At 39.7% G+C, this 27,688-nt stretch overlaps 1 protein-coding gene across 1 annotated transcript in view; it reads right to left on the reverse strand.

Annotated features, from left to right (window-relative positions):
• Positions 1 to 27,688, reverse strand: part of MAP3K5 (mitogen-activated protein kinase kinase kinase 5) — a 228,988-nt gene that overhangs the window by 107,274 nt on the left and 94,026 nt on the right. Inside the window, exons 6-7 of the mRNA XM_027551670.1 lie at positions 26,848 to 26,954; positions 24,104 to 24,274 (exon numbers count right to left, since the gene is read on the reverse strand). Coding sequence (XP_027407471.1) covers positions 24,104 to 24,274; positions 26,848 to 26,954 — 278 coding nt within the window. The remainder of the gene's footprint in view (positions 1 to 24,103; positions 24,275 to 26,847; positions 26,955 to 27,688) is intronic.

Below are 27,688 nucleotides of genomic sequence, written 5' to 3' on the forward strand. Positions count from 1 at the left end.
CATGGAAAACAGATGGGGAAACAGTGGAAACAGTGTCAGACTTTATTTTTTGGGGCTCCAAAATCACTGCAGATGGTGACTGCAGCCATGAAATTAAAAGATGCTTACTCCTTGGAAGGAAAGTTATGACCGACCTAGACAGCATATTCAAAAGCAGAGACATTACTTTGCCAACAAAGGTTCGTCTAGTCAAGGCTATGGTTTTTCCTGTGGTCATGTATGGATGTGAGAGTTGGACTGTGAAGAAAGCTGAGTGCCGAAAAATTGATGCTTTTGAACTGTGGTGTTGGAGAAGACTCTTGAGAGTCCCTTGGACTGCAAGAAGATCCAAGCAGTCCATTCTAAAGGAGATCAGTCCTGGGTGTTCTTTGGAAGGAATGATGCTAAGGCTGAAACTCCAATACTTTGGCCACCTAATGTGAAGAGCTGACTCATTGGAAAAGACCCTGATGCTGGGAGGGATTGGGGGCAGGAGGAGAAGGGGATGACAGAGGATGAGATGGCTGGATGGCATCACCAACTCGATGGACATGAGTTTGGGTAAACTCCGGGAGTTGGTGATGGACAGGGAGGCCTGGTGTGCTGCTATTCATGGGGTCACAAAGAGTCGGACATGACTGAGTGACTGAACTGAACTGAACTGAGAAGTAAATACTAGAAGGAGGAGCCTACAACAAATAGCTAACAATCTCCTCCAAAGTTTGGAGCTTTATAATGTAAGAGAATAAAGACTCAAACTCAGAACTCCAAAGGGCAGTTTATAGTATACAGGGATAAGAAGATAGAACACTGCTTGGCTCTCAATCAAAAGCTGAGGGTGGTCATATCAAGAAGCAGGGACAAAAACAGAGATAGATGGGTTGATAAAACTGAAACCGAGACCAACTCAACTCAACCGCAGTTTTTGAGATAATCAGCTCCTTATCATGTCTGGCTAACAGAGGGAAGTGAGAGCCTTCTATGAGAGAAAATAAAATCATTCTTAATCTCAGTAATTCTTATATATAAAATGTATGGCATACAATAAAGAATTATGAGAACTTCAGAATCAGGAAAAAATGACCAATAAACAAAAGAACAAAACAGACAAGAGGACCCGACTCACAGATAATTCATATGTTGGTGTTTGTAGACAAGGACTTTAAATCATTATTACAAATATGGTGAAGAAAATTGTGGAAAAAATGGACAAATGAAGGAAAAGACAATTTCAATCTAGAGTTGGAATCTAAAAGATAAAGAGAATCAAGCAGTCTAGAACTGAAATATATAACACCTGAAAATAAAAATTCATTGTGTAGGTTTAATAGCAGACTAGACAGAGAAGATGGAGAAGGCAATGGCACACCACTCCAGTACTCTTGCCTGGAAAATCCCATGGATGGAGGAGCCTGGTAGGCGGCAGTCCATGGAGTCGCACAGAGTCGGACACGACTGAACGACTTCACTTTCCCTTTTCACTTTCATGCATTGGAGAAGGAAATGGCAACCCACTCCAGTGTTCTCGCCTGGAGAATCCCAGGGATGGAGGAGCCTGGTGGGCTGCCGCCTATGGGGTCGCACAGAGTCGGACACAACTGAAGTGACTTAGCAGACAGAGGAGAAGATGGACTTGATGAAGAAAAAAAAGAAACGTCAATAAACAGTTTGTAAACTGATACACAGAAAATGGGAGGGGGAAAAGACACAACTGAATGTAAGAGACATATAAGACACAGTTAAATGGTCTAACATATGTATCATGGTAGCCCTAGAAAGAGGGAAGAGAGAATACAGAACACAAGAAGTATTTGAAGACACAAAGCCAAAAACACTCCAAGACTGTCGAAAACATTAACACAGATTTAAGAAGCTCAACTTCAAGCTGGATAAGATAAAATAAGCACAGCCTAAATGTTAAAATCAAAGACAAAGAGGAAAATCTTAAAATCAGCCAGAGATAAAGATATATTACCTTCAAAGGAGGCATTTTATTGCACTTTTATAGCAATTTTATTGATAAAACTGATAGCTGACTTTGCAATACAAACTATGGAATAAAATTGATAGCTAACTTGTAATACAAACTATGGAAGCCAAAAGATAATGCAATGACATATTCAGAGTGATAAAAAAAAGAAGAGGTACAAATAAGCAAAAAGTGGCAGAACTGGTTGCCAACTGATCTGCATGCAAAAAGTATTAAAAGTATTCAGGCTAAAGGATAGTGAGTCCATTTGGAAGCACTGAACTGCAAAAAGAGCATCAGAAAGAGTACTGAAGTCAAAGTGAAAGTTGCTCAGTTGTGTCTGACTATTTTTGACCTCATGGACTATACAGCCCATGGAATCCTCCAGGCCAGAATACTGGAGTGGGTAGCCTTTTCCTTTTCCAGGGGATCTTCCCAACCCAGGGATCGAACACAGGTCTCCTGTGTTGCAGGCAGATTCTTTACTAGCTGAGCCACAAGGGAAGCCCAAGAATACTGGAGTGGGTAACCTATCCTGTCTGCAGTGGATCGTCTCAACCCAGGAATCAAACCAAGGTCTCCTGCATTGCAGGCAGATTCTTTACCAACTGAGTTACCAGGGGAAGATACTAGCCATTTTAAAACTATTGAATATTTATTCTGCTTTAAGTTTCTCTCCAGTTAATCATAAAGGAAGTCAGTCAATCAAACCAGTCACTCCTAAAGGAAATCAGTTCTGAATATTCATTGGAAGGACTTATGCTGAAGCTGAAACTCCATAATCTGGCCATCTGATGTGAAGAATTGACTCACTGGAAAAGGCCCTGATGCTGGGAAAGATTGAAGGCAGGAGGAAAAGGGGACGACAGAAGATGAGATGATTGGATAGCATCACCGACTCGATGGACATGAGTTTGAGCAAGCTCTGGGAGTTGGTGAGGGACAGGGAAGCCTGGCGTGCTGCAGTCCATGGGGTCTCAAAGAGACAAGACTGAGCGACCGGATGGCTAAAGTTTCTCTCCTCTTCAAGGAAGTGGTAAAATACAAATTTAAGGTAGACTTTAAGAGTCAAGGATGTGGATGGTCATCTCTAGTGAACTCCTAAAAGCATAATATAAAGAGTATTGTGTGTGTGTGTGTGTGTGTGCGTGCACACGTGCGCTAAGCTCTTTCAGTCATGTCCTACTCTTTGCGACCCTATGGACTATAAACTGTCAGGATCCTCTGTCCAAGGGATTCTTCAGGCAAGAATACTGGAGTGGGTTGCCATGCCCTCCTCCAGGGGATTTTTTCAACCCAGGGATTGAATTTGCGTCTCTTACATCTCCTGCATTGGTAGGCAGGTTCTTTACTATGACTAAAGTGTTAATAGAGTATAAAATGCAACACTAAATTAATAGAAAAAAAGGGGGAATGAAGGACTAAAGAAACAAAGATATGAAATAAATAGTGAAGAAGATATTAAATTAATAGAAAATGAATTGCAAGACATAAGCTGCTGCTGCTGCTGCTGCTGCTGTCACTTCAGTCGTGTCCGACTCTGTGCGACCCCATAGATGGAAGCCCACCAGGCTCCTCCGTCCCTGGGATTCTCCAGGCAAGAACACTGGAGTGGGTTGCCATTTCCTTCTCCAATGCAGTAAAGTGAAAAGTGACAGTGAAGTTGCTCAGTCGTGTCCGACTCTTAGCGACTCCATGGACTGCAGCCTACCAGGCTCCTCCGCCCATGGGATTTTCCAGGCAAGAGTACTGAAGTGGGGTGCCACTGCCTTCTCCAAAGACATAAGCACAACTAGACAAAAAATATCAGTGACATGGAAAATTTGAATATTATGATTAGGCAAGTCAACTGAACTATCTTACGTGGCACACTACACCCAACAATGGTGGACTGTTTCCGGGGCTATGAGGCACCTCTTATTAAAGTAGAATTAAACCAGAGAACAAGAAAGATACATCTGTAAATTGGGCAACCTACTTCTGAATAAGCCAGGATTCAAAGATTCACATTGAAAATTAAAAGGTATTTGACCTAAACAATATTGAAAGTTCAATATATCAAAACATCTGGGATGCAGAACAATTTTGATCTTTAAATGCATATGCTGGGAAAGCTGCTGCTAAGTCACTTCAGTCATGTCCGACTCTGTGCAACCCTATAGATGGCAGCCCACGAGGCTCCCCCGTCCCTGGGATTCTCCAGGCAAGAACACTGGAGTGGGTTGCCATTTCCTTCTCCAATGCAGGAAAGTGAAAAGTAAAAGTGAAGTCTCTCAGTCGTGTCTGACTCTTAGCGAACTCATGGACTGCAGCCTACCAGGCTCCTCCATCCATAGGATTTTCCAGGCAAGAGTACTGAAGTGGGGTGCCATTGCCTCCTCTGGCTGGGAAAGCAGCAAGGGTGAAAAAAAACCAATACTCTAAACTTCCATCTAGAAATAAAACAGCACATATTCCAAAATAAACTAGAAGGAAGAGATAATAAAGAAATCAATGAAGTAGAAAATAGATGTGCAATAAAGAAAAGGAACAGTGTCAAAAGGGGAAGATTAATAAAATTGATAAACTCCTAGATAGACTGCTCATCAGAGAGAGAAAGAGAAATGAAAATGGGGACATCAGTATAGGTCCTACAAGCATTAAATGTTAGTTGCTCAGTCATGACTGACTCTTTGCAACCCCGTGGACTGTAGCCCGCTAGGCTCCTCTATCCGTGGAATTCTCCAGACAAAAATACTGGAGTGGGTTGCTATGCCCTTCTCCAGAAGATCTTCCTGAACCAGGGACTTAACCCATGTCTCCTGCAGGCGGGCAGATTCTTTACCATTGGAGACACAAGGGAAGTTTCCCAGCTGGTCCTAGTGGTAAAGAACCCCCCTTGTCAATTCAGGAGACTTAAGAGACGTGGTTTCAGTCCCTAGGTCTGAAAGATCCTCTGGAGGAGGGCATGGCAATCCATTCCAGTATCCTTGCCCAGAGAATCCCATGGACAAAGGAGCCTGGAGGGCTACAGTCCCTAGGGTCACAAAGAGTTGGACGCAACCAAAGTGACTTAGCACACAAGAGTATATAAGCATTAAAAAGAAAGTAAACGGATATCTGGAACAACCTTAAGCCAATAAATATGGCAACTTAGGAGAACTGGAAAATTTTCCTGAAATTCACAGATGAGTATGACACAAGGAAAAAAAAAAAAGGAAACAATAGTTCTATGACTATTGCAGAATTGATAACAATCTGAAATCATTGTTTTTACCATCTATCTCTCATATTGTACGCAGTCTGACAGCAGGAGCCTTGCCAGTCTTGTTGAGGACTAAATCTTTAGCACTTGACTCAGCAGGAGCCCAACTCACTGCAGGTGATTTCAAAATACCTGCTGCATGAAGAAAACCTGCATCCATCTCTTACCAAGAGCCAGGCTGTGACAAGTGATAAATATAGCAGGTCATATAAAAAATAATCTCTTCACTTCCTTAGTAGTCTAAATCCTGATCTTGATAAGACCATAAGCCCAGAGAGCTACCGCCTTAGACCACATTAGTGAACTGCATAGCACCTTCACCACATTCTATTTTAATGTTACTAGAATGTACTATTTAATAAAAACATTAAAGATATTGTTTGTATAGTTTTGTTGCCTACTTATATGAGAAACTTCTTTAATTTATTATTAGGGAGAGGATAGTCTCCTCTGAAAATGCGGCATATGATTCATTTTTCATGCTATTACTGAAGCTTATTTTAAAGAGCATGATAATCCTTATCCCTGGTGTATCCGTGTCCTTGGTGCTAACTTTCCATATATGCATTATCATTTCACTGTTTCTTTACATTCAAACTTAATAAAAATGCATGTGCTGTGCTCAGTTGCTCAGTTGTGTCTGACTCTGCAACCTCATGGACTTTAGCCTGCCAGGCTCCTCTGTCCATGGAATTCTCCAGGCAAGAATACTGGAGTGGGTTGCCATGCCCTCCTCCAGGGGATCTTCCCAACCAAGGGATCAAACCCAGGTCTCCTGCATTTCAGGCAGATTCTTGACCGTCTGAGTCACCAGGGAAGCCCAAGAATCACTGGAGTGGGTAGCCTATCCCTTCTCCAGGGGATCTTCCCGACCCAGGAATCACACTGGTGTCTCCTGCATTGCAGGCAGATTCTTTACCAGCTGAGGTACCAGGGAAGCCCCAAGAAGAATGCATACGGAGGCTAAAATAATGAAACAATCCATTGCAGCTGAAGAAGATGTATCAGTCATTTTAGCGTAAATGTGCCAAGTATCAACAACAAATCCCAGTGGTTTGCCAATTTCTGCATCAGCTGGCTTGTCTCTGCCTGACACTTTTTTCCCTCTGAGACCTAGCTTGAAGGAGCTGCTTTCTCTAGAAAATGGCTAAGGAAAAATGACATGGCTTTTAAAGCTTCTGCTAATAAAAAGCATCAGCCAACATACAAATCAGAACCTGGTATCATGGGGTGGAAACATATAACCTTCCTATGAACAGGGACAGTGTATTTCTAACAACACAATAGAGCAGATGATATTCTCTACCACAGGAAGCTGTGGTTACCACCAGATAGTAAAAGACACAAAAATAATAGCTGCCTCTCATGACTGGGCACCTACTAGGTACAGGCCTTGCACTTGACACTTCCAGCATAATATTTCTAATTCATACAGCTCCTAAGGCAGGGAGGATTCTCTCAAGTTTACTAATCAGAACTCTGCAGAATGGAAATACTAAGTCATTCAGTTTAAAAGTGGTTGAGCAGGAACTTTACCCACTTCTGCCAGATTCTAAACCTGAGCCCTCTTCTCTATATAACTTTGCCTACACTTTGGTGTGTGTTAAAAAAAAAAAAAAAAAACTTTTAGTCGATTTTCATTATTTCTGCTTTTGTTTTTTTTTTTTTAGTAAAAAGGAATTGGGTGAAACAGGAAAAATAATAACAAGAAATAAAAATAGAGAGAACTGCTTTTACATTAAAAATAAATTTGGATTCTACACACTACAGAAACAGGTATTGATATACTCTTGGAAAGAATGGTGTTTGTCACAAAACTGTACTTGGTCAATCTTATTAGATTAGAGACTAAATTTTTAAAAGACTGGCATGGAAATACCACTGGATGTGCCATGAAAATGAATCAAAGAGGGCTTCCCTGGTAGTTCAGTGGTAAAGAATCTGCCTGCCAATGCAGGAGACGAGGGTTTGATCTCTGGTCTGGAAAGACCCCACATGCTGCGGAGCAACTAAGGCCCTGAGCCACAACTAGTGAGCCTGAGCTCTAAAGTCCTGGAGCTGCAACTATTGAGCCCTCTTGTCACAACCACTGGAGCCCACATGCATTAGAGCCCATGCTCCGCAACAAAAGAGACCACCGCAGTGAGAAGCCCGCACACCACAACTACAGAGTAGCCCCTGCTCGCCACCAACTAGAGAAAAGCCCACACCCACGAAGGCCCAGCACTGCCAAAAATAAATAAATAGATCAATAAAATTATTTATAAAAATGCACCAAAGATATTCTATGTCATTGAAAACTTTACAGTTTAACTAGCAAGAGGATAAATGAACATTAACAGTAGGTTAGACGTTACACAAAGAAATATATAAACAATGACTAATAATATAAAACTATAAAAATATAGCAATAAAATGATTAGAGGGCTTCCCCAGTGGCTCAGTGGTAAAGAATCTGCCTGCAGTGCAGAGCTGCAGGAGACACAGGTTCAGTCCTGGGTCGGGAAGATCCCCTGGAGAAGGACATGGCAACCTACTCCAGTATTCTTGCTTGAAGAATCCCATGGACAGAGGAGCCTGGTGGGCAATAGTCCATGGGGCAGCAAAGAGTTAGACACAACTGAAGCAACTTAGCATGAAGCTACATTAAGACTTCATGAAGGCAACAAGTCTTAAGGATGGCAACAGACATCTCAAGAAAATTCTAGAGAGTATATTTGAGTAACTAAAGTTATTTATACTATTGTTGATCTTTTTCTACTTAGTACTAAATATGTGTTGAAAGAGGACAAATAATTTTTAATCTTCAATTCATTATTACATTGAAGAGATGCAAAGTTATTGTCCAAGCTTTCAGAGCAACAGATTTTTGTTCAAGGACTGCCTTATATCAGCATTGTGTTTGTCACTGATTGCAACTAGCTCTAAAAAAGCTAAGTACTTGTTAATAGAGTGATGAGTCTTTAGACTAAGAACTTGGCTCACTTTTGCATTTGTACTGAGATGTGCAACCAAGTAAAAAATAAAGGAAATATTCTTGAATCAATTGTTTCTAGCGAAAGAGCATCTATTTTCCACCAACAAAGAAACTAAGCTCAAGTTCTTTCTATTTAGCTGTCATTTTCCTCCTTTGTGATATAACAGCTGTGATTCTTTCTGTAAGACATACAAGTAATTAAATTAGAATTTCACGGTGCTTTACATCTCTAGGGATATTTCTGAAATTATCACTCACAAAATAACTCAGAAGTAAAGCAAGACAGCATGAGATAAAAATTAGTGCTGAATCACTCTGTTAATTTGATCTGGAGATGGGGAAACCCTCTCCAATTCATACAACTTATTTGTACATAATTTTATTGTAATAGAAAAGTCAGGATGAAAAATTTAAAAAGTCAAAATTCTAGCTATCTCCTTTCAGTCCTTTTACTATGTACATATTTTTCCAAAAACAAGAATCATGCCATTTAATAACCTGTTTTTAAAATTTTCATATGATATCATGATGCATGTTACTATTAAATATTTATTTAAAACCACAATCGTCTTTTGGGCTTATACTAAAAAGAATTGAAAACAGAGGATTCAAACAGATATTTGTACACCCATATTTATAGTAATATTTACTCATAACAGCTGAAAGGTGGAAACAAGCCCAAATGTCCATTGACAGGTGAACAGGTAAAGACAATGTACATAAAAGGGAATATTATTCAGCCTTTAGAATGCAGATTCAGACACATGCTACAACATGAAAGTGAAAGTTGTTCAGTTGTGTCCAACTCTGCAACCCCATGGACTATACAGTCCATGGAATTCTCCAAGCCAGAATACTGGAGTGGGTAGCCTCTCCCTTCTCCAGGGGATCTTCCCAACCCAGGGATCGAACCCAGGTCTTCTGCATTGCAGGCAGATTCTTTATCAGCTGAGCCACAAGGAAAGCCCAAGAATACTGGAGTGGGTAGCCTATCCCTTCTCTAGCAGATCTTCCCGACCCAGGAATTGAACCAGGGTCTCCTGCATTGCAGGTAGAATCTTTACCAACTGAGCTATGAGGGATGCCTCATTGCTACAACATGGATGAGCCTTAAGAATGTCATGCTAAGTGAAATAAGCCATTCACAAAAAAGATATATACTGTATGATTCCACTTATATGAGATACCTCAGTTCAGTTCAGTTCAGTCGCTCAGTCGTGTCCGACTCTTTGCGACCCCATGAATAGCAGCACGCCAGGCCTCCCTGTCTATCACCAACTCCCAGAGTTCACTCAGACTCACGTCCATCGAGTCAGTGATGCCATCCAGCCATCTCATCCTCTGTCGTCCGCTTCTCCTCCTGCCCCCAATCCCTCCCAGCAGCAGAGTCTTTTCCAATGAGTCAACTCTTTGCATGAGGTGGCCAAAGTACTGGAGTTTCAGCTTTAGCATCAGTCCTTCCAAAGAAATCCCAGGACTTATCTCCTTCAGAATGGACTGGTTGGATCTCCTTGCAGTCCAGGGGATTCTCAAGAGTCTTCTCCAACACCACAGCTCAAAAGCATCAGTTCTTCGGCACTCAGCTTTCTTCACAGTCCAACTCTCACATCCATACATGACCACTAGAAAAACCATAGCCTTGACTAGACGGACCTTTGTTGGCAAAGTAATGTCTCTGCTAGAGTAATCAAATTCATAGAGACAGAAAGTGGAATAGTGGTTGCCAGGAGCTGGGGGAAAGGGGAATCCAAAATTGTTTAATGGGTATAGAGTTTGAGTTTTGAGAGTGAGGAGGTTGTCAGGCAGGGAGTGGTGATGGAAGCACAGCATTGTGAACGTACTTAATGCCACTGAATCATACCTTCAAAAATGGTTAAAATGGTAAGCTTTATTTATGTATATTGCTACCATCAACCCTCCAAACACACAACTTTGAATGAATGATATTCCATCACTTGAGGATATCCTTCCATTTAACAGTTTCCCTACTGTTTCTCCCAGGTTTTCATTACCATAAAATTTAGTGTAGGGAGCACTCTAAACATATCTTTATTTCCATATCTGCTATTTCTTTTGGATGGTTTACAAAGGATATAACTGGACTGAGGAACATGAATTATTTCAAGGTTCTTCATACATCATAAAGCCAAACTGCTTTCCAGAAAGGTCTTACCAATTCACATTCCCAAGAGCAGCACAAGAGAGAGATTTTTACATTGCACTCATGCCAAAATATTCTCATCTATTTTCATTTTTGCTAACTGATAATAACAAGAGAGCACAGCTCAGGATTTTAATGGGCACTTATCTGATTGCTCCTGAGAGTGAATAGTTTTTAAATGTTTATGACCAATCTAAATGTATCCTTCCAATAACTGCCAATTCTTTTAAATTAAAATGCAAAACCCATACTCAAAGAACTCTAGGAAGACAGGAGGAGATAGATTTGGGAAAGTTCTGAAGAGGAGGTAAGGCCAAGGGTTTAAACTTAATCTTTAAGGATATGAAGAACAGCAAACATTTAGGAAGAAGGAACTGGCAGCAAAATCTGGGGAAAGTCTAAATATTTAATTAAAAAAGAAAAGTCATATTATCAATTATGGGTTAGCTATTCAATAAAATGGATCCAGTAAGCAACATTTCCAGACACAGAGAACTCTGCACTATTGAAAAACTCCCCAAGTAGTTCTGATAGTCAGCCAGATTTGGAAACAACTGCTTTGGTTCACCAAGCAAAATCATTACTGTTCTTCCAAATGCTCCTTCCTTTTCATCATAATGCCTGGCAAACATCCAGTTCTCTTTCTCACTCATCCCTCTGACAACTTGGTTACAGAGAGCAAGCCTTAGTTTCTCTCCTTAGGTGCTTATTACCTATAAGACACAATTAGGAAATCTCCCAGTGACTCGTTAAACATTATCATTCTTGGACTTCAACTTGGTCATGCCACAATCTGTCATCTGTTGAATGGCATGTTAAATCAAGCTCAAGGCATGAGAACAATGTACCAGGTTGCTTCTTTACAAAGCAATTGTGGGTACATGGTGTGTTCTCCCCAAGTCTCCAGATCATCTTAGAATTGATGGTTCTTTAAGAGCCCTCTACCCCTGGACATCAATGAGCTGGGTGTCATGCTGAGTTATTAAGAACTCTTCAGGTTTTGCGTTCTGAGGATAAAAATCATCCAAATTTGGGAAATTCGGTTAATAGAAACAACGAAGGACTAAATGAAAATGATGTCAGTGGAATAATGGCGAGATCAAACTCGGGGGGTTAGGAGGGTAGTAGAAATAGAGATAACATGAAGAAAGAAAGATATGTCGAAGCCAAGATAAAGAAAAAAGGGAAAATATGGCAAATGGAAACTAGACATTGGTCTTTATTTGTATATCAGTTGGTTGGTTACATAACTCTTCCTAAGTACAGCCAACCCCATTAATAACGTACAAACTAAACAGTTATTAGGCATGATCACTGTTTGAATAGCACTGTCACTGACGTAAAACAGAATCAGTTGATAAGGCAAATCGGTCTGTTCTTTCCCAAGCTACCATGGAAAATGAACACATAAATGCGAAAAACAGATTTAATGCTCTTAGCTTACTCAGTTCAGTTCCGTTCAGTCGCTCAGTCATGTCCAACTCTTTGCGAGCCCATGAATCGCAGCACACCAGCCCTCCCTGTCCATCACTAACTCCCAGAATTCATTCAATGCACAGAGTTCATGTGCATTGAGTCAGTGATGCCATCCAGCCATCTCATCCTCTGTCGTCCCCTTCTCCTCCTGCCCCCAATCCCTCCCAGCATCAGGGTCTTTTCCAATGAGTCAACTCTTCGCATGAGGTGGCCAAAGTACTGGAGTTTCAGCTTTAGCATCAGTCCTTCCAAAGAACACCCAGGACTGATCTCCTTCAGAATGGACTGGTTGGATCTCCTTGCAGTACAAGGGACTCTCAAGAGTCTTCTCCAACACCACAGTTCAAAAGCATCAATTCTTTGGCGCTCAGCTTTCTTCACAGTCCAACTCTCACATCCATACATGACCACAGGAAAAACCATAACCTTGACTAGACGGACCTTTGTTGGCAAAGTAATGTCTCTGCTTTTGAATATGCTATCTAGGTTGGTCATAACTTTCCTTCCAAGGAGTAAGTGTCTTTTAATTTCATGGCTGTAGTCACCATCTGCAGTGATTTTGGAGCCCCAAAAAATAAAGTCTGACACTGTTTCCACTGTTTCCCCATCTATTTCCCATGAAGTGATGGGACCAAATGCAATGATCTTAGTTTTCTGAATGTTGAGCTTTAAGCCAACTGTTTCACTCTCCTCTTTCACTTTCATCAAGAGGCTTTTGAGTTCCTCTTCACTCCTGCCATAAGGGTGGTGTCATATGCATATCTGAGGTTATTGATATTTCTCCCGGCAATCTTGATTCCAGCTTGTGCTTCTTCCAGTCCAGCGTTTCTCATGATGTACTCTGCATAGAAGTTAAATAAGCAGGGTGACAATATACAGCCTTGATGTACTCCTTTTCCTATTTGGAACCAGTCTGTTGTTCCATGTCCAGTTCTAACTGTTGCTTCCTGACCTGCATATAGGTTTCTTAAGAGGCAGGTCAGGTGGTCTGGTATTCCTATCTCTTTCAGAATTTTCCACAGTTTGTGATCCACACAGTCAAAGGCTTTGGCATAGTCAATAAAGCAGAAATAGATGTTTTTCTGAAACTCTCGCATTTTCAATGATCCAGTGGATGTTGGCAAATTGATCTCTGGCTACTCTGCCTTTTCTAAAACCAGCTTGAACATCTGGAAATTCACAGTTCACATATTGCTAAAGCCTGGCTTGGAGAATTTTGAGCATTACTTTACTAGCATGTGAGATGAGTGCAATTGTGCAGTAGTTTGAGCATTCTTTGGCATTGCCTTTCTTTGGGATTGGAATGAAAACTGACCTTTTCCAGTCCTGTGGCCACTGTTGAGTTTTCCACATTTGCTGGCATACTGAGTGCAGCACTTTCACAGCATCATCTTTCAGGATTTGAAATAGCTCAACTGGAATTCCATCACCTCCACTAGCTTTGTTCATAGTGATGCTTTCTAAGGCCCACTTGACTTCACATTCCAGGATGTCTGGCTCTAGGTCAGTGATCATACCATCGTGATTATCTTGGTCATGAAGATCTTTTTTGTACAGTTCTTCTGTGAATTCTTGCCACCTCTTCTTAATATCTTCTGCTTCTGTTAGGTCCATACCATTTCTGTCCTTTATCGAGCCCATCTTTGCATGAAATGTTCCCTTGGTATCTCTAATTTCCTTAAGGAGATCTCTAGTCATTCCCATTCTGTTGTTTTCCTCTATTTCTTTGCATTGATTGCTGAGGAAGGCTTTTTTATCTCTTCTTGCTATTCTTTGGAACTCTGCATTCAGATGCTTATATCTTTCCTTTTCTCCTTTGCTTTTCACTTCTCTTCTTTTCACAGCTATTTGTAAGGCCTCCCCAGACAGCCATTTTGCTTTTTTGCATTTCTTTTCCATGGGGATGGTCTTGATCCCTGTCTCCTGTACAATGTCACGAACCTCTGTCCATAGTTCATCAAGCACTATCAGATCTAGTCCCTTAAATCTATTTCTCACTTCCACTGTATAATCGTAAGGAATTTGATTTAGGTCAAACCTGAATGGTATTGTGGTTTTCCCTACTTTCTTCAATTTAAGTCTGAATTTGGCAATAAGGAGTTCATGATCTGAGCCACAGTCAGCTCCTGGTCTTGTTTTTGCTGACTGTATAGAGCTTCTCCATCTTTGGCTGCAAAGAATATAATCAGTCTGATTTCGGTGTTGACCATCTGGTGATGTCCATGTGTAGAGTCTTCTCTTCTATTGTTGGAAGAGGGTGTTTGCTGTGACCAGTGCATTCTCTTGGCAAAACTATTTGCCTTTGCCCCACTTCATTCCGTATTCCAAGGCCAAATTTGCCTGTTACCCCAGGTGTTTCTTTACTTCCTACTTTTGCATTCCAGTCCCCTATAATGAAAAGGACATCTTTTTTGGGTATTAGTTCTAAAAGGTCTTATAGGTCTTCACAGAACCGTTCAACTTCAGCTTCTTCAGTGCTACTGGTTGGGGCATAGGCTTGGATTACTGTGACACTGAATGGTTTGCCTTGGAAACGAACAGAGATCATTCTGTAGTTTTTGAAATTGCATCCAAGTACTGCATTTCGGACTCTTTTGTTGACCATGATGGCTACTCCATTTCTTCTAAGGGATTCCTGCCCACAGTAGTAGATATAATAGTCATCTGAGTTAAATTCACCCATTCCAGTCCATTTTAGTTTGCTGATTCCTAGAATGTCAACATTCACTCTTGCCATCTCCTGTTTGACCACTTCCAATTTGCCTTGATTCATGGACCTAACATTCCAGGTTCCTATGCAATATTGCTCTTTACAGCATCAGACCTTGCTTCTATCACCAGTCACATCCACAACTGGGTATTGTTTTTGCTTTGGCTCCATCCCTTCATTCTTTCTGGAGTTATTTTTCCACTGATCTCCAGTAGCATTTTGGGTACCTACTGACCCAGAGAGTTCCTCTTTCAGTATCCTATCATTTCGCCTTTTCATACTGTTCATGGGGTTCTCAAGGCAAGAATACTGAAGTGGTTTGCCATTCCCTTCTCCAGTGGACCACATTCTGTCAGACCTCTCCACCATGACCAGCCCATCTTGGTTGGCCTCACACGGCATGGCTTAGTTTCATTGAGTTAGACGAGGCTGTGGTCCGTGTGATTAGATTGACTTGTTTGCTATGGATTTTTTTGGCATTACAACAGGGGAAACCTGATTATGTTAATATAGAACAGCAGCCAATTTCCTTTCAAAGTTCTGAAAATGACTTCTATCTCCCCTTAAGAATGAGAATACCATCATCTCTAAAACCAGGTATGATTTCAAGCAATCACTGCCTATCCCAGGTGACTCCATGATAACTATGGTATATGAAATTCTATCAAGTCCTATGTAAAAAATACACACACTCTCTTTTCCCTCATTAGCTAAAATGGTGAGCTAGATTCAGAAAGAAGAGAAAGAAAACTCAGGAATATTTTAGGGACGAGTAATCTAATCCGTATCCACTAATCTAGTCAATATCTGCTTTGAACATAAGTATAACATTATATGCAGAAATATAAAATATTTTCACATATTATATACTAAGAATATAACTCTAAGGGTTTACTGAATTCCAAGGCTTGAACATATGTTGCTTCATTTAATCCCTCAAACAGAGCATCTATTCTTCCTAAAGTGATGAGTCTAAACCATCTGTAATCAAACCATCTTCCTTGCTAGTGATTTGTGTAATATTGGGCTAATGATGAAATACTGGAAGCATAAAGAAATGTAAGGAATGTGTGAGATAGGTTTTTATGAGTGTTTTCTTAGTCCTAAGAGAAAGATACAGAAAGAGATGGCCTCCTTTTCTCTCATCTTAGACCTTGGCATAGCTAAGTTCGATTGATGCCTAAAATGGCCAAAGGTACCTTGTAACTAACTCTAAGAGAGCCAGACTGAGGGCAGTCACCCACAACAATAACAAGGAAACAGATTCGGCTGCCTTTTAAGCTGCTGACTCAACTACCAGACCCAGCCCTATTTCTGAACTTCATGTTTTAAGAAGTTACATTTTCTTCCTGCTTAAGCCCATTGAAGTAAGCTATTCAGCTACTTTTCGGATGCTAAGAGCATTCTCACTCATCCAGGTAGATATTATTCTTATTTTTCAAATAAGAAAACTGAATTTCTTAAAGTTTAAGTCATTTGCCTAAGATACACTGTTTCCAAGTACTGAGTCAACACTATTCCATGCGGGTCTCTCACAAGTCTAGGCCTCTTCAATAAAACAGTACAGATATTGCTAGAAATGCCTGTTCCTGGAAATTCCAGGAAAGAGAGGCTAGAGTGTAGTAAAAACAACACTGGATCTGAAAAAAATTAATTTGAAATGTTATTAACCATAAAACATCAAGAATTCACTTAAGTTCTTTGAGTTGCATTTGCCCTAATTGTAAAATGGGAAGAAAAATATCAGCTTTGCCCACCTTACAAGGTGCTTATAAGCCACCAATTGTTAATAACATATACAAAAACCTTGTGTGAACTCTAAAATTTTAGGGATTATTATTTCTACCCACTAAACAAATACTATATATATATATATATATATATATATATATATATATATATCAAAATGTTCTCAGTAAGTCATGCTGCATATGAATTCAGCATAACTACTTTGTGGTTATTTCTTTTTTAGATTAGCTTTAAAAAGAAGTTGTAGAGATAAATTTGTCAGTGAACTTCCCATGGCCCCTCAAGTCATGGTCCATAATATTGCCTTGGGTCATTTCAGTTCAGTCTGTCACTTCAGAAATTCTGTGAGTTTTGTTTTTTGTATTTTTTTTTTCTTTTTAAGATGTAAGTCTAGGCTCTTGAGTCACAATATTTCCTTTGAAAGCTGGCTCTCCTCCCAGCTTTGCTCTCTCACCTTTCCCTTTATCCTATAGCAGCCCCTAACATTCCCCAACCAGCACTTATGACAGTTATCATTGTTGCTTGCTTTAACTTATATTTAAGTTTATATGGACCAGCTACGATGAAAGTTATTAAAAAATAACTGAAAGTCAAACTCAAAAAACGCATTTTTTCATAACTTGACTTGGATTATAGAAACTTACATATAGAAAAGAATAGAGTTAAAGCATCACTACGAACAAAGCTAGTGGAGGTGATGGAATTCCAGTTGAGCTCTTTCAAATCCTGAAAGATGATGCTGTGAAAGTGCTGCACTCAATATGCCAGCAAATTTGGAAAACTCAGCAATGGCCACAGGACTGGAAAAGGTCAGTTTTCATTCCAATCACAAAGAAAGGTAATGCCAAAGAATGCTCAAAGTACTGCACAATTGCACTCATCTCACACACTAGTCATGCTCAAAATTCTCCAAGCCAGGCCTCAGCAATACATGAACCATGAACTTCCTGATGTTCAAGCTGGTTTTAGAAAAGGCAAAGGAACCAGAGATCAATTTGCCAACATCCACTGGATCATCAAAAAAGCAAGAGAGTTCCAGAAAAACATCTATTTCTACATTATCGACTATGCCAAAGCCTTTGACTGTGTGGATCACAATAAACTGTGGAAAATTCTGAAAGAGATGGGAATACCAGACCACCTGATCTGCCTCTTGAGAAACCTATATGCAGGTCAGGAAGCAACAGTTAGAACTGGACACGGAAAAACAGACTTTTCCAAATAGGAAAAGGAGTACATCAAGGCTGTATATTGTCACCCTGCTTATTTAACTTCTATGCAGAGTACATCATGAGAAACGCTGGGCTGGAAGAAGCACAAGCTGGAATCAAGATTGCCGGGAGAAATATCAATAACCTCAGATATGCATATGACACCACCCTTATGGCAGAAAATGAAGAGGAACTAAAAAGCCTCTTGATGAAAGTGAAAGTGGAGAGTGAAAATGCTGGCTTAAAGCTCAACATTCAGAAAACTAAGTTCATGGGATTTGGTCCCATCACTTCATGGGAAATAGATGGAGAAACAGTGGAAACAGTGTCAGACTTTCTTTTTTTGGGCTCCAAAATCACTGCAGATGGAGATTGCAGCCATGATATTAAAAGATGCTTACTCCTTGGAAGGAAAGTTATGACCAGCCTAGACAGCATATTCAAAAGCAGAGACATTACTTTGCCAACAAAGGTCCGTCTAGTCAAGGCTATGGTTTTTCCAGTGGTCATGTATAGATGTGAGAGTTGGACTGTGAAGAAAGCTGAGCGCCAAAGAATTGATGCTTTTGAACTGTGGTGTTGGAGAAGACTCTTGAGAGTCCCTTGGACTGCAAGGAGATCCAACCAGTCCATTCTGAAGGAGATCAGTCCTGGGTGTTCTTTGGAAGGACTGATGCTAAAGCTGAAACTCCAGTACTTTGGCCACCTCATGCGAAGAGTTGACTCATTGGAAAAGACTCTGATGCTGGGAGGGATTGGGGGCAGGAGGAGAAGGGGACGACAGAGGATGAGATGGCTGGATGGCATCACAGACTCGATGGACATGGGTTTGAATGAACTCCGGGAGTTGGTGATAGACAGGGAGGCCTGGTGTGCTGCGATTCATGGGGTCACAAAGAGTCGGACACGACTGAGCGACTGAACTGAACTGATAGCCATCTATAAGAGCTTCAGTGAGCAAAAACAACTAAGGGAGTGACAATGAACTTTATACTTAAATCAACAGGATGTGTTCTTTCAAACCCCTTACCCTTTGTCCCAGATAAGATTCAGTATGTAAAGTTTGTTCTACAACATACTTCAATTCTGCAAATTTTAAAAATCTAAACCATAAACTTCTTTCCTGTTTTGTATTTTCATCTTCTCAGTCCCAAGTAAACCTCTCAGAAAATAGACCTGCATTACACAGTCTCCCTAAAAGCAAAAAAATGTCCTGGGATAGTGCCCATACCAAATATTACAATGAATGCTCAAGAGTAGTGTCTGACTTTCTCCTTGTGCTATAAGTCAGGAACAGACAACTCATTAAAGATGTTAAAAAGGGGAACTTTGAGACTTCTATGTGCCATTGTAAACACAATTGCTTGGGGCTATTTTTCCACTGAGTTGAAATTCTTATTCTTAAACTTTTCCTGCTTAGTAAATGACTGTCCATTCAAGCTAGCAGATGATGATTCAAGCTACGGGCATGGAAAGAAGCTTTAGGGACAAACTGCCTGCCACTCACTGCTATCCCACCCAGGCACTTGACAAGTAAGAGCTTAGAAAATTTTGGCTCAGAAAAGGTAATAAATAAATTAATAAATATATAAGTCAGCTGAAAAACTCTCTGGAACCCAGGACTCAGGAAACACAAACCCAGAGTAAGTCTGGCCAGAAACCTAATGACCTCAGTAACGAAACTCTTGAGTCAGCACCTTGACAACGCGCTTTTACTTCAGCTGTGATATAACAAGCGATTACAGATGATGCCAACACACCATCGCAAATGAGTGGGAGTTGGTTGGATGGAAGCAGTAAGAAATACTGAAGTGGCTTTACAAGTGTGAAGGCATGAAAACACACTTTTAAAATAGGGGTGAAATCTTCGTAATGACCCTTACGACAAATGGATATAATGACAATAACGGCAGGTTATAGACCTGTAATCTACAGTAGAAGTGACATTCTTGTATTACTCAATACATCAGTGAGCGATACATCCAGATGAACTCCTGAGGCTCCTCCCATGAAAAGGCTTTGTGTTCTAATAGCCTTCCCTGTTCTTGCTAGAAAATTAACGAACAGCTTAAAATGAAATCATACAAAACCTGACATCTTAAATTTGACCTGAAGACTTAAAAGACAAAGCTCTTTTGAAAGCTAGTAAATGTTCCTCAGTTAAATAGGAATCATAGAAAAAGAGAATGGGAAGTATAGAAAGACAGAACAAAACACAATCAGAAAAAAAACTGTTCCTTTTGACTGAACTTTATGTGACCTTGAAAGCTCTCAGTAGTCTAAATTGTTTGGTTTTTCAAACTGGGAAACACTTCTATTCCCGTGCATGAGGCACATGAACTTCATAAGAGATGTTTTCCATTTTAATTCACTGACCATGAAAATCAGACTTTCAAAGATTATCTATGCATTTCATTATCACCATTAAATCAAAGCATTTATACCAGCACAATGCTTCTAAATATCAGATTCTAATTCTCCTACAATTAACAATCTTCAAGAAATCTTCTTTCTTCTTAAAGAAGAATTTCTTCTTAAAGAAATCTTGTGGTAATAAAAAGGTTGTATAGTTACATTTTTCTTTTATAACAGCAGGAAAAAAAATGGTTAAGGGAAATGGTAAAACTCTCTGTTGATTGCAATAAAAATTTATAATTCAAATTTAAAAGTCCAAACCAAATCTGTCCATGAAAATCCAGGAAGTCACTGTCCCCAAATTTTCTTCCCTGGTTATAATCCATTATCCCAATTTCAGTCCCTTGCTAAGCTGGTAGGATGACACAAGATTTTGAAATGTTAAGATTTCTGTTTCACAACTTAAATAATATTATGGCCATTACTAAGGAATGCCTGAACTAAGTCAATTGCCCTTTTTTTAAACTGAAGTATAGTTGATTTACAATGTTGTGTTAATTTCTGCTGTATAGCAAAGCGACTCACTTATACAAGTATACGTATTCTTTTCTACTATGATTTATCATAGGACATCGAATATAGTTCTCTGGGCTACATAGTAGGACCTTGTTGTTTATCCATCCCACATAAAATAGCTTACATCTGCTTATCCCACACTCCAAATCCATCCCTTCCCCAGTTCCTCCCCCTTGGCAACCGCAAGTCAGCTCTCCACGTCGGTGAGTCTGTTTCTGTTTTGTGAAATAGGTTGATTTATGTCATACTTTAGATTCCACATATAAGTGATATCATACAGTATTTGTCTCTTTCTGTAAGTCAATCTCCTTTAATATTTTTTTTTAGAATCAGAGACTATTTGGGGAACATTTTAGAGACTAAAACGTACAGAAGAATAATATAAGCAACACTTTCTACCCACATACCCACCACTCAGCTGAAGAAATAAAATGTTTTAAATATTCTTGCAGCTGCATGTGCAACATTCCATGATCCCTTTTTATTCCTTCCCTACTGGTAACTATTACACTGAATTGGGGATTTATGATGTACATTTAAGCATCTATACTTTTACTAGATGTGTATGACTGGTTTCAAAGTTTCTATAAACAAAATCATACTCTATGTATCCTTCTGCCATGTGTTTATTTGCAGTATATTCCTGTTGACTGATGTTTCTATTACAGATCACATTTTGCTCTCTTCACAAATCTAGTAGTTTCTGATGGTGTAGTAGGTATTTTGGGTGATACATCATATAGCTCAGATTCTGTTATCTTCGTCTTAAGAGTATTGAGTTTTGTTCCAACAGGCATCTAAGTTATGGTCAGCTCACCTTGTTTATGTGGAGTCTCGGTTTGGGGTTTTATTAAGGTGGTGCTTAATTGGTTTTCCTCTTCACTTTAGTATCCTTCCTTAGTCCTTGGATGTGGTCTTTTTAATTGGAAGGCTTGGACCTACTGGAGTTTCAGTGGAAAGCTCAACGTGTTTATCAAGCCCCTCTAACTTGGTGAGGTTCAAACCCCAAACTCTGTCTCTCCTCCATTGCACAGCTGCTGAAATCTTGGTTCAGCTCTAGCCTTCTAGCTCCTAATTTCTGCTGGACTCCTTTGAGTTTTACCACACCTGTGCAGATGTCAGGAATCAGCCAAGAATGGAAAGGTGGCTTATATGCATATTTTGGGCTCCCTTTGTGGCTCCTTCATGTAAGGGATCTATCATTCAATTTCCAGGCACTAGTCAAATCTATTTTCCAGTAGTCATGTATGGATGTGAGAGTTGGACTATAAAGAAAGCTGAGAGCTGAAGAATTGATGCTTTTGAACTGTGGTGTTGGAGAAGACTCTTGGGAGTCCCTTGGACAGCAAGGAGATCAAACCAGTCCATCCTAAAGGAAATCAGTCCTGAATATTCATTGGAAGGACTGATGCTGAAGCTGAAACTCCAAACTTTGGCCACCTGATGTGAAGAACTGACTCATTTGAAAAGACTCTGATGCTGGGAAAGATTGAAGGCGGGAGAAGAAGGGGATGGACAGAGGGTGAGATGGTTGGATGGCATCACCGACTCAATGGACATGAGTTTGAGTAAATTTTGGGAGTTGGTGATATACAGGGAGGCCTGGTGTGCTACAGTCCTTGGGGTCACAAAGAGTCAGACATGACTGAACAACTGAACTGAACTGGCAGCCTCAGACTAACTCCTTCAACCATGTAAGACTACGGTTTTCTTCTTGAGTTGTATCTTCCCTAAGCCTGCAGATTTGAGAGCTCCCCCAAAGGAAAAAGCATATACATGTGGATCTTATCTAATGCAGTACTCCTCATCTAAGAATCAAAAGCTCTCCAGTTTCTATTTTTAGTCACTCTTTGGTGCTTTCAAACTTTTTTAAAAGTGTTTTCCCAATGTTTATAACTGTTATCAGCAGGAAGGTCAGTGCCATAGGAGCTACTCTTTCCCAAAGAGTTGATAAGCAGATGCAAATTTTAATGGGCTCTAGTTTCCCCAATATCTTATGGTTTATGGTATTTTTAAGCCTTCTTTTAAGATAATTTTTCCTTTTCCAAGTCATAAATCCATTTTGTATATTTTATTATAAATTTTTTTCCAAATAAAATGTTTTGATCTTTAATTTACTTGGATTTTATCTTTTTGTGTGTGGGTTAAACTAGGGATTCATTTTTATTTTTACAGGCAGGTAAACAAATTTTTCCAGTATCATTCCTAAAGAGTCCATTTTTTCCCCTCTGGCTCATGAAGCATAGCCCTAAGTTGCTCAGTTGCATCCGACTCTTGCAACCCCATGGACTGTAGCCTGCCAGCCTCCCTTGTTTATGGAATTATCCAGGCAAAAATTCTGGTGTGGGTAGACATTCCCTTCTCCAGGGGATCTTCCCAGCCCAGGGATGAAATCTGGTCTCCTGCCCTCATGAAGCATATCATACCATAAATCTAGTCATATTAGCTGAGCCACCAGGGAAACCAGTCATATGCATACAAAATGATATATACCAGGCTCTGTTTTTAGTTTGTTTCTTTCAGGCTCTGTCTTCAGTCTTAGAGTTTTATTAACTGTTTCAGTTTATTGGAGGATAATCACTGTACAATGCTGTTGTTAGTTTCTGCTGTACAACATGAATCAGCTACATATATATATACATATATCCCCTCCTTCTTGGAACTCTTTCCATTCTCGACCCCCATTCCACCCATCTAGGTCACCACAGAGCACCAAGCTGAGTTCCTTGTGCTATACAGCAAGTTCCCACTGTGCTGTGTGATTAGTCACTCAGTCATGTCCAGCTCTTTGCGACCACATGAACTGCAGCACACCAGGCTCCTCTGTCCATGGGGATTCTCCAGGCAAGAATACTGGAGTGGGTTGCCATGTCCTCCTCCCGAGTTATCTATTTTACAGATGGTACTGTATATATGTCCATCCCAATCTCCCAATTTGTCTATGCTTGCACTCATACTGGGCTTCCCTGGTGGCTTAGCTGGTAAAGAATCCGCCTACAATGCGAGAGACTCGGGTTCGACATCTGGGTTGGGAAGATTCCATGGAGAAGGGAAAGGCTACGCACTCCAGTATTCTGGCCTGGAGAATCTCATGGACTGTATAGTCCATGGGGTCGCAAAGAGTCGGAGACGACTGAGCGGCTTTCACTCCACTTCACTTCACTCACACTAATACTGTATACCTGAATTGTTACACTGCTACAGTATGCCTTATCTGGGAGAGCAAGTCCCTCCACCTCATTCTCCAAAATAGAATTGCCCATTCTAGACCCTTCATTTTTTCAAATAAATTGTAGAATCAATTTGTTGAATTTTATGAAAAGTCCTGCTGTAGAGAATTAACATCTTTAAATCAAGTCTTCTCATCCACATAACTTGGTTTATTTTTCCATTCATTCAGGTCTTATTTCATGTCTTTCTATAAAATTTTATGAATTTCCCCAATTATATTTTTATTGTATTATACTTACATCTTTTAAAAATTCTATTTTTTTAAACCATTATCTTTTCATCCAATTTACCCCAATTTACTCTGCCTTATTAAATGAATTTCATCAAAATTATTTACTAAATCTATAAATTCTAAGATTTATTTTATAATATACAATCAAAGAATGAAAACAATAATTTAATACTCATTTAAAAATGATTTTTTTGTGTCATGGACTTACCAAATATCTTACCCTGTACACTTACCAAGAAGCTCCATGGTCTCTACTTTCAGTGTCCATGAAATTAGAGTCCAAAAACATATCTTTGTAGATTCGACCAACGAGGCAATACATATCTGAAGCAACCTGCTCTTCATTTTGCACCAGGGGAATCATAATGTCAAGAGCTTTTGCTCTATCTCCAGGGAGGTTTCTCCTAAGGTAGAGAAAGGGAACATCACTCTTTCTGTATAGACTACAGAAGCAGTTTAGGCCAATCATCTTTTTAAAATGTCTGTTTAATACACTGATTCACACTAATAAGTTTGGCAGGATAAAACCAATAATTACATTTTGAAAGTCTTCTGCAACTCTTTTTTATCCTACTTCATGTCTAATCATCTAAAAAGGATTTATTTTGAGTTGGTTTTCTGCTGATGTGATGATTTGTGCTTATCCGTCCACAGTTATTCCAGTTTCCCTGCGGACTCTGTGTGGGTTCAAGTTGACAGAGTGAGATTAAGAATGCAGCCTGTGGTTGTGAACGGGGCAGAGTCAAGGAATCCAAACAGGGGCAAAACCCTGATGCTATAGGTTCCAGTGGCTTTTGCTCCAAAACACTGAGCAAACTAATCCATGCTGCTGCTAAGTCGCTTCAGTCGTGTCCGACTCTGTGCAACCCCATAGACGGCAGTCCACCAGGCTCCCCCATCCCTGGGATTCTCCAGGCAAGAACACTGGAGTGGGTTGCCATTTCCTTCTCCAATGCATGAAGGTGAAAAGTGAAAGTGAAGTCTCTCAGTCGTGTCCTACTCCCAGAGACCCCATGGACTGCAGACTACCAGGCTCCTCCATCCATAGGATTTTCCAGGCAAGAGTACTGGAGTGGAGTGCCATTGCCTTCTCCTAACTAATCCATAGACAATACCAATAAACTAACCTGAGTTGAGCAATCAATCATCTAAGGAAGCTGCTTTATATAGCTCATTTTAAAACTGGTGAGTATGTACAGACTATACATACTCAAAGATAAAAATTCTCTTAAGAGTTATTTATTGAACCTTGAAAACATTTATGCTAAGTGAAAGAAGCCAGTCACAAAAAGACTATATATTGTACAATCTCATTGCATGAAATATCCATAATAGGCAAATCTATGGAGACAGAAAGAGATCTGTGGTTGCCTAGGTCTGGATTTGGGAGGAATGGGAGAGTATCCTGCCTCCATTGGAGCAGGACAGGGTGTGGGTGGTTTTGGGAAAGGTAATATAAATACTTTAAAACTCATGGTATTGATGGTCACACAACTCTGTAAATACATTAAAATCCATTGAATCATACATTTTAAATAAAATTGTATGATGTGTGAATTATATTTCAATAAAACTGTTACATAAAAGAGTTATTTCTATTCTCAATTACTATTTTAAATCTTTCTGTCCATGAAATTCCTTTTTACACTCTGTACTAAACGCCTTCAGTTTAGAATAATGCTCCATACAAATACATTTATCATTTCATTCTGTTCTATTTTAGGAAAAACAGAGACAAAATATAGATAAAAGAAAATATAAGAGGCTCTTATGGACTTTCACTTTTTATTTCAAAATATAATATATTTCATTCCATCTTTCATTTCATCTTTCAAAAAGGATTTATTTGAAAACCAGTTGGAACAGATAATCTCTGGAGCTTTCATCTCTTTCTGCCAAATCTAAAGAAAAATGTTTAATAAATGGGGAGATAAAATTGACTTTCATTATCATATTGGTAAAGGTAGCACGTTGTAGAGCTTGGGCAGATGAATAAAGGAAAGACACAGTATCTGGCTGAAGAGCATGCTGACTTTTCTTTGGAGACAAAGGCAGGAGAACTAAGTGAGGGAGAATATAAGTACCAGTATCAGCTTGCTCTGGGTCTGAGCCTGTTTTATGACATAACTACGAGCCTTGAAGAAAAATTACTCAAGCACTTTAGTTTCCTCAAGGGTAAAATAATTAAGACTTCATGGCAAATGAAAAATAGAGGTGAGGCTCCCCTCTCTTTTTCTCTGTATCATTCTCTTCAACTGTAGTAATTACATACATATCCAACTCTCTACCATAGAAGAGAACAGCAAAACTAAGTTCTGGACAGTTTAGTGCTTTGGGCCTCTCTATGGCCAGAGTAGGGATGGTCTTCCACGGTGACTCTGGGTAGAAAGTGGCACTGAGGTAGGTGTCAGTCATGATGCTGACAGAAAGCACAGAGGCAGGACTGGGAGCAGCATTGTTAGTCCTGATCCTAGAAAATTCATGGACGCATGACCTAAAATGTGGTCCACAGAGTTTTGATTATATTAATAATTAGGTATATTCAGAACAATCTCAGTGAACATCTTCTCTGATTAGGAATATGTTCCCCTAGATATAACTATCCCTACTCTAGTTAGTTTTTATGTAAATAACCACTTGGCATTCAATCTATTTAAAGGCAATATCACATCCATGTAATTCTAAAAATCCCCAAAATATATATAAATAGAAAATACAAACTTTGACAGAGAAGCAAAAGAATTTTAAGAATTCAGATATATAAACATTGAGGGTACTTCTTTTACTCGCGAAAAGTGAGACAAAATCAGAATGCATGCTTCCTATATTTTATATGGTTGAAGTAGAAATATTAACAATACCTTATAATAGGAGTGGTTGCAAGGCTACATGAAAAACATATCATGGAAAGAACATGCAGGTTAACAAGTAATACGTTAGGCACATTGTGGGGGGGTGGTGCACTTTTTCTTCTTACCTATTCAGTGCAAAGGCATAATGAAACTTCACATGGTGATGGGAGGCCAAATCAAACGTTGGAAGCTTTTCTAAAGTCTCTACCAGCTTCACAATAGAATCATAGTCCTTTCAAACAGGAGAAGAATAACATAGAATTAAATCTTTGGGAGAAAGTCTTGACAATGAAATGCCTTTGAACAACCAGATGCCTGAAACTAAGAAGAGTATTAAGAAGGAACTAGTACCTTAAAGAATCTAGAACCAAGAAGAAACTGTTTGTTCATTTGCTTGCCTGAATAAGGGTTTTCCATTATATAGATAAAACACTGGAAATACTGAATTACCATCTCTGACCTACAAAACAATGAACTCTCTAGCATGGTAATACTACATTTTCTCAGTACAGGTGGTTTACTGCTCCCTGGAGCTAGATTCCCGGTATACAGGGTGTTGTCAATTACTTTCAGGGAGATAATTTCCAAGATATCAAGAACATGGAGGAACCGATAGAACTTCTATTATAAGTAACAAAAATATTTGGTTTCAACATAAGAAGGCTCTCCAGTTATGGGATCTTAAGTGCCACACGTCTCCATGTATGTGAATCTCTGTTATCCACATGAAACTTTACTCGAGCCTGAATGGGTAGGAATAGGAAACCACAAGTCACTTAAATTTTACTGTAAAAATCCAACAGCATATCCCCAACTCAGAGATTTAATTATTCTTGTATGTGTTGTGTTAAGCTGCTTCAGTCATGTCCAACTCTTTGCTACCCTATGGACTATAGACTGCCAGGCTCCTCTGTCAATGGGATTCTCCAGGCAAGAATCCTGGAGTGAGTTGCCATTTCCTCCTCC

This window comes from Bos indicus x Bos taurus, chromosome 9, assembly GCF_003369695.1.
Source record: "Bos indicus x Bos taurus breed Angus x Brahman F1 hybrid chromosome 9, Bos_hybrid_MaternalHap_v2.0, whole genome shotgun sequence".
In the NCBI taxonomy this organism is placed as follows: Eukaryota; Metazoa; Chordata; class Mammalia; order Artiodactyla; family Bovidae; genus Bos; species Bos indicus x Bos taurus.